We start from the raw sequence: 6,632 nt of genomic DNA on the forward strand, positions 1-6,632 counted from the left end.
TGTTTGTTTGGTCTTTTCAATCCTGTGTAAAGGTATAATTTCATTTCCTAGTCATTTTGTTTGACTATACTCTCCAGTGGTTTTCTATCACTGTTATTTCTAATCTCTTTCTAGTTGTTTGTTTTTGGTTTTTTAATCTGTCTTTGATATCTGCTGATAAGTACGATTGTTTTGTTGGTCTGTATTTCTATATAGAAAAACCTATGTGACTTTAAAACAAGATGAGTTTAAAACACAAAAGGTTCCAAGAACGTTAGCCCATGTTCTCCTGTGGTTAGCTAAAACCAAACCAAAAACGAACGTTTCGAGAACGTTCCCTCAGGGCTAAACTTCGCTTTAAGGTTTGAATTCATTTATTGGTAAATTAGTAATTGAACCATTGGCTTTAAACGTGTGTTTACATGAAGTAACCTACCTACGTTAATGACCACATCCTGGGTTATTGTACGACACCACGTCTTCTTAACACTGAACGTTAGCTTAAGTGGCAGCGCGGGCACGCTTTGCGCCCATTAATTCTCCAGTGGTAGAGAGGAGGAGAAGCGCGTGCCCGCGCGCAGACATAGCAAGCAGCGGCGAGGCGCGCGGCCGAGTGTCTGCTGGTGAAGTTTGTTGATAATGAGTTTTTTTTTTTTTCACAGACAGCTAATGGACCGCTTCTGTGCGCGTTCACGGCGCGTTCTCCAGGTTTTGGAGATGTCGGCGCCGTCTCCGCGCTCCGCGTGTCCGAGGCAGAGTAAACTTCTTTGGCTCCTGAGAGGAATTCAGACAAAAAAGAACAAAAATGTCCAGGTAAGTCACCTAATAACACATTCACAGTGCTCTAGGTTTGACATGTGAACGTTTAAAGTGTGAATTGCATGTATATAGAGTCCGTGTTTTCAGGTTTTCAAGTTCTTTTCTGAAGAGGGAAGCGTTAACTATTAGTGAACATTTCTCTGTGTGTGTTCTTATTCATATTTCATTTGTCTGATTAACACACAACACAGTTTTCTTCACGTGTCTTTACAACAACCACTGTTTAACTTTTCAGTCTGTATCAATTATTTTACACACATTTGCTCCTCAGCACACAAACTTTTGTATAAAATATGTTGTTATTACTCCAGTGGTTCTGTCATTTATCATCTCGCTCTTTTAATTTAGTTTTTTAGTTTATTTTGTAACAACGCCTCAAGTCTCAAAACTTCAACACAAGTCTACCTTTATGTACAAATGAAGTGACTTGTTTTTTTATCACCTGTTCCACTTTTATATTTTTTCACCTAGAGCTAATAAACATTTGTATTTATAGTTATATTTAATTATATTTCCTTTTACCTCCTCTACAGTGTTTATTTCATTTATTTGATCTGGTTGCTGAGCTGCTATAAGTTGCTCTCACACGTATAAAGTTTATTTTATACATATACATATATATAATGTATTGTCTGTATAGTATGTCTCCAATCCTATCCAACTTTATTTATAAAGCACTTATAACAACCACACTTGGACTAAAGTGATGCACAGAATAATAAGTCAACACAGAATAAATAAAAAGCTCACACAAGACAATAAAAGACACATAAAAAACAACAAAAATAAGTAAAAATGTCTAATTAACAATGGTTGTGTACAGCAGCTAATGATTATTTTTTTGTATATTAATCAAGAAAATATTCACATTTAGGGGGCTAAAAATTCAGTAAGATTGTTTTAATTATAAAAACCGAACAATCGTTTATCAAAAACAGTTGATGGCTACTTTAGTATTTCTATCTTTAGCCAATAGCAAACAGGAGTTTGACATTTTACATAAAAATGTTGCAGGGTAAGGAAAAGGTAATTGTATTTCTTTGATTGTGAGTATCATACGGTAGCTTTTTCAATAAAGATATTTGGGGGAAAAAAATGTTGTTGTCAGGGTGTTAAGAGTTAGAGGCAACTTATGTTTAGTTTTTCCTTCAATTTTGATATACATTTTTTCATAATCATGAGCTCACACTTACAGACACACACTAAAGGATGAACAGTGAGTGGCCTTGTGGACTTTCTCTGCACCCTAATATCACATTGTTTACTTTTATGTGTTTCCTGTTAGCCGTGAGGTTTTTACAGCTTTGAGGAAACCAACAGCCCGTGAAAAGACGCCGAGTTACAAAAGCTCCCAGGCATGAGAGAGAGCGAGAGAGAAACAGGAGAAATCCCTGTATGATACGAGGCGAGTGTAACACACATTAATCTGATTACAGAATTACAGCATTCCACGGCTGAATCTCACATAATCGCCTGGGCAAAAATACAGGTTTGCAGTGATGTACAGCTCCTCTGTGTATAATTTATTAGGAGATATGCCTCCTCTGCTTTGAAAATGTCACGTCTAATTACAAATCAATTATACTCCGTTCCAAGAGCTGTCACAGTATCCGACAACAGCTTTCCTTTACACACAAGCAGTCAGGTGGGGCAGGGCAGGTTAATGAGTGACTAGAGTGAGCAGGGCGCTTGTATTCTTGACACTCACACACACAAGAGAAGCTAGAAATTAAACGGCAGATTTATCCAAAAGTAGCTCAGCCATGGACTAAACAGCAGGTGTAAGAGGTCAGAGTTCACGCAGGGTTTTTGTTCTTGAGATTTGCTCGTGGCAGAGGTCGAGATTGTGTGTTTAAACGCAGTTTTCTAAGTTGGATGTATGTTGTTGTGCGAGGTTATCTGAGTGTAGGAAAGAGTGTGTCTCCAGAGCAGACTGAGGGTAAGTGCACTTTAGAGTTTTATGTCCTCAGATAAAGATTACGTGTGTCGTGTAGGTGTGTCGTTCTGTATTTAAAGACGGACCAAACACTGCTCATAGCATTTCTCCTCCACGCAGACCCTAAAAAATGCAAATTTTGGAAATTTCTCGCTGTGATGTCTTCAAGTGCGGAGATATCTTCACTCCTCTCCAGTTCGATGTCACCCAATCAGACTGAAACTCCCCATTTTTACTCTCTCCTCTGCAGATGAGGACCTGTCCATAATCGAGCTCGGACAATCATCCGCCCCTGATTGGTACTCTTCTCCCTTTTCGAGGAGTTTCGCCGCCTGCAGCCGATGTGAGATCTGTGGTCGCCATGGAGACAGTGGTGATCGTAGCCATTGGGGTGTTGGCCACCATTTTCCTGGCCTCCTTCGTCGCCCTGGTGGTGGTGTGCCGACACCGCTACTGCCACCCTCATCATCTGCTGCACCACTTTGACTCCAGGTCAGTAAGTCAAGACAAAGACTGGAAATTTGAGTCGGAGAGAGGAGTTTTAATTTATTGACCTCATCAAAGTTATCAAGCTGCTGCTAATATTCAATAGTAGGACTGGAACAGTTACTCAATGAATCAATTATTAATCAGTTACTAAATTAATCGTCAACTATTTTGATAATCGATTAATAGGTTTGAGTGTTTTTTGTTTGTTTTTTTGATTTTTCAGCTGCATTTTTTGGTTTATTTGCTCAATTTAACAAAGAAATCATTAAAACGCAATCATTTTAGTTTGTGGACAAAACAAGACATTTGAAAATGTCGTCATTTCAAGATTTGAGAAACACTGATCAACATTTTCTGGCATTTTATGGACCAACCAATTACTCAAAGAATCGAGAAAATAATCGACAGATTAATCGATGATGAAAATAATAATAATAGCTAGTTGTAGGCCTAGTAACCAGGCAGTAATCAATGAAGTTCATTTTCTCTGTTTCGAAAGGAAACATTAAAGATAAGGTCATGGCACTAAACAAAAACAATGAAGTCATGTAGGTTCCTCTTATTGTCACATGAGTTTATCCATTCATTCATTCATGAGGCATTTTTTAATCTCTCTGTAAACGGATGAAGTTTTTACCAAATTATATAACATTATAGGGTGAAACTTAACTTAAAAATAGTATTATTAGTCTGTTAGGGGTGATTTTTGGGGATTTATTGTCTTCCTTCCTCATGCAATATAGTAATCAGTACGCTGGGACAAATATTGATATTTAAATGAACAAATTAAGGTGCTCTAAAGTAAACAGTCCTTGTCAGTTTCACTCACTGGGAGGTACTGCTCAAATAAATGAGAGACAGAAGTTACCTGGCTGAAGAGGAGGGAGTTTAGAGTGGGATAATGGCAGAGAAAGCTACGTTAAGAGATGCTCCATCCACGTTCAATACATGGACTTTATTAACTTTGTTCCACACTGTCTGCCTGTTTTCTTCATTATAAGCAATATATTGATTATGACAGAATCATTGTATTGTGATATTATTGGCAGCGTGGACCATGTATGGTATCGTGAGGTAACCTGTGATTTCCAGTCTGTGTATAATAAGTAAATGTGTTACATACAGTCGGACACAGGGGCTAATTTTCCTTCCTCTGCTTTGACTCGCGGTGTGTCACAGACCCACTGTGGATCTGATTGGAGCCATGGAGACTCAGAGTGAACCGTCGGAGCTGGAGCTGGACGACGTCGTCATCACAAACCCGCACATCGAAGCCATCCTGGAGAACGAGGACTGGATAGAAGACGCCTCGTACGTCTTGGCACAAGTTGATGTCACTTCTGTCTGTGAGACTATTGTATGTCATACATTGTAATTGCTTGATTCTCTTATGTTTCTCCAACAGTGGTCTGGTCTCTCACTGCATCTCCATCCTAAAGGTACAGTTCAGGCATTTCCAAGTTACAAGTATATTATTTTGTCATCGTGATGGATTAACTTCATTGCAGGACCGAAACACTGTTTGTCCACATGCAGATTTGCCACACTTTGACGGAGAAGCTAGTTGCCATGACGATGGGCTCTGGGGCGAAGGTTAAAGCGCCGGCCAGCCTCAGTGACATTATCACTGTGGCAAAACGCATCAGCCCGAGGTGATGCTCACACTTTAACACATGTCTCTGTCACGGTCTCACTGACATTAGCTAACCTGCCTCCTCCTCCTCCTCCTCCTCCACTGTCCTGTCACACAGGGTGGATGATGTGGTCAGATCCATGTACCCTCCTCTGGACCCGATCCTCCTTGATGCCAGGTAATCACATCTGTTCCTCCACCATTAGAGAGGATTAATAGTGAAGACTCGCTGCTGCATTTATTGATCGGGAATCAGGAGGAAGCTGGAAATGATTGATCCTTAATCTCTAAAAGATAAACAAACGACGTGATACAGGGTTGTTAAATTCCTCTGCTAGGAAAACAATGAGGTTTGTCAATCACTCATATATTTAAAGCTGCAGTATGTGTCTTTTAGTCGTTTTTGTTGTCGATGTGAGTGACTGACTGAGGGAGCGTTTGTTTGTATACAGCAGCAGAGCAGGGGCTGGCGGGGACAAGCACTACTGAAACCTATCATGGGCGCTTCTTTGCGTTTTCAGTTAGACTCCAACATGTCTGGCTTTATTCGGGCAATGCTGCTGTTGCCTCCGTCTGTCTTGACATAAAACAAACCACTTCCTGTGTGTAGCGCGGGAATATTGCCAGGTGACATGAGCTCGAAACACTGCTTTACCGAGACACGCAGAGAGTGTGTGTGGAGCTTAATTAGGATATAGGACATTTGCTTATATTTAAAATCTACAGCATTACCCGTTCTATGCCTTAAATCAAACCCGTTCCTTCTCTCCAGGGCCAACGCTCTGCTCCTCTCAGTCAGTCACCTGGTGCTGGTCACCCGCAACGCCTGTCACATGACGGGCAGCATGGACTGGATCGACCAGTCGCTCCTGGCCGCAGAGGACCACATGGTGGTTTTGCGTGAGGCGGCGCTGGCCTCTGAACCGGAACGAGGCATACCTGGAGCTGAGGCACAGAGAGAGCAGGCCATTTAGAGCTGACACTGACAGCAGCAGACAGACAGACAGACAGACGGCCATGAAAACGGGTCTGTTTTGTCCTTGAGCTGCTTTCCCTTTCTACATTTCTGGACTCTGTTTATTAACAGGCAAATATTTGGTTAAATATTTTTCCAAATAGTGAAGTCTGATGAGTAAACAGGCTTGGTGGTGGATTCAAGGACTCGATTGTCCATTTGAACACAACTTTAGTTTTTTTTTACCATATGAAGGCTACAGATGATCTCTTATTCACTAAAGATTCCGTTCATTACCGACAGGCAAATGTGACACGTCACATACAGAGTTTTCTTTTGTCTGTAGCGGAACAACAGATGTTTTTTTGGAGGGGAGTTGTTCTGCTAAAGATGTAAGCTGCCTGCAAGTGAAAAGGGCCTTTGGAAATTTCTTCTTGAGTGCACCATCACCCAGCAGTGAGCCTAAATCCAATCTCTCTTGCACTGCTCAGTCACATGGAGGCTTAGTCAGCTAATCCATTCTGGGGAAAATAACACCCAGTTAGCCAGGGAGCTCCAACTCAGTGGACCAGTGAAAGGCTAACCTGACATGTCAGCATGGCATGTGGATGCTCACAAATGTCCCTCTGATACATTTATAGCATATTATCTGTGTTTTTGTGTGTTTTTTTTCTCCTCACATTCCAGATGATTAATGTGCTTGTGTGTCATCGCTTTTTGAATTATGATTAATGACAATCTGGTATCTCCTCCTGTTGAAAGTTATTATACGAGCAGTATGAGTTAGCCGAGCACTGTGGTCCAGAGTAGAAGACATGAGC

General features: G+C 40.9%; 1 protein-coding gene across 3 annotated transcripts; it reads left to right on the forward strand.

Annotated features, from left to right (window-relative positions):
• The first annotated feature begins 700 nt into the window (after positions 1-700).
• tmem98 (transmembrane protein 98) lies at positions 701-6,160 on the forward strand. Of its 3 annotated transcripts, none has more exons than XM_044051069.1 (7): positions 701-792; positions 2,985-3,226; positions 4,403-4,534; positions 4,629-4,662; positions 4,760-4,875; positions 4,975-5,034; positions 5,629-6,160. In XM_044051069.1, the coding sequence occupies exons 2-7, from the start codon at positions 3,096-3,098 to the stop codon at positions 5,828-5,830; spliced, it is 675 nt and encodes a 224-aa protein (XP_043907004.1). In that variant the 5' UTR covers positions 701-792; positions 2,985-3,095; the 3' UTR covers positions 5,831-6,160. The 3 variants fall into 3 exon arrangements, with proteins under 3 accessions (XP_043907004.1, XP_043907003.1, XP_043907005.1); XM_044051068.1 differs by lacking the exon at positions 701-792 and adding an exon at positions 2,496-2,737; XM_044051070.1 differs by lacking the exon at positions 701-792 and adding an exon at positions 2,496-2,586.
• Positions 6,161-6,632: the final 472 nt, after the last annotated feature.

This window comes from Solea senegalensis, linkage group LG19 (genome assembly GCF_019176455.1).
Source record: "Solea senegalensis isolate Sse05_10M linkage group LG19, IFAPA_SoseM_1, whole genome shotgun sequence".
NCBI classification, from domain to species: Eukaryota; Metazoa; Chordata; class Actinopteri; order Pleuronectiformes; family Soleidae; genus Solea; species Solea senegalensis.

What these genes read in the sequence shown, in the direction of transcription:
- tmem98 (XM_044051069.1), top strand. Translation starts at nt 3,096, where the DNA reads ATGGAGACAGTGGTGATCGTAGCCATTGGGGTGTTGGCCACCATTTTC. An exon ending in GACTGGATAGAAGACGCCTC is followed by an intron (nt 4,535 to 4,628) that starts GTACGTCTTGGC and finishes TTTCTCCAACAG; the next exon opens with TGGTCTGGTCTCTCACTGCA. An exon ending in ACTGCATCTCCATCCTAAAG is followed by an intron (nt 4,663 to 4,759) that starts GTACAGTTCAGG and finishes GTCCACATGCAG; the next exon opens with ATTTGCCACACTTTGACGGA.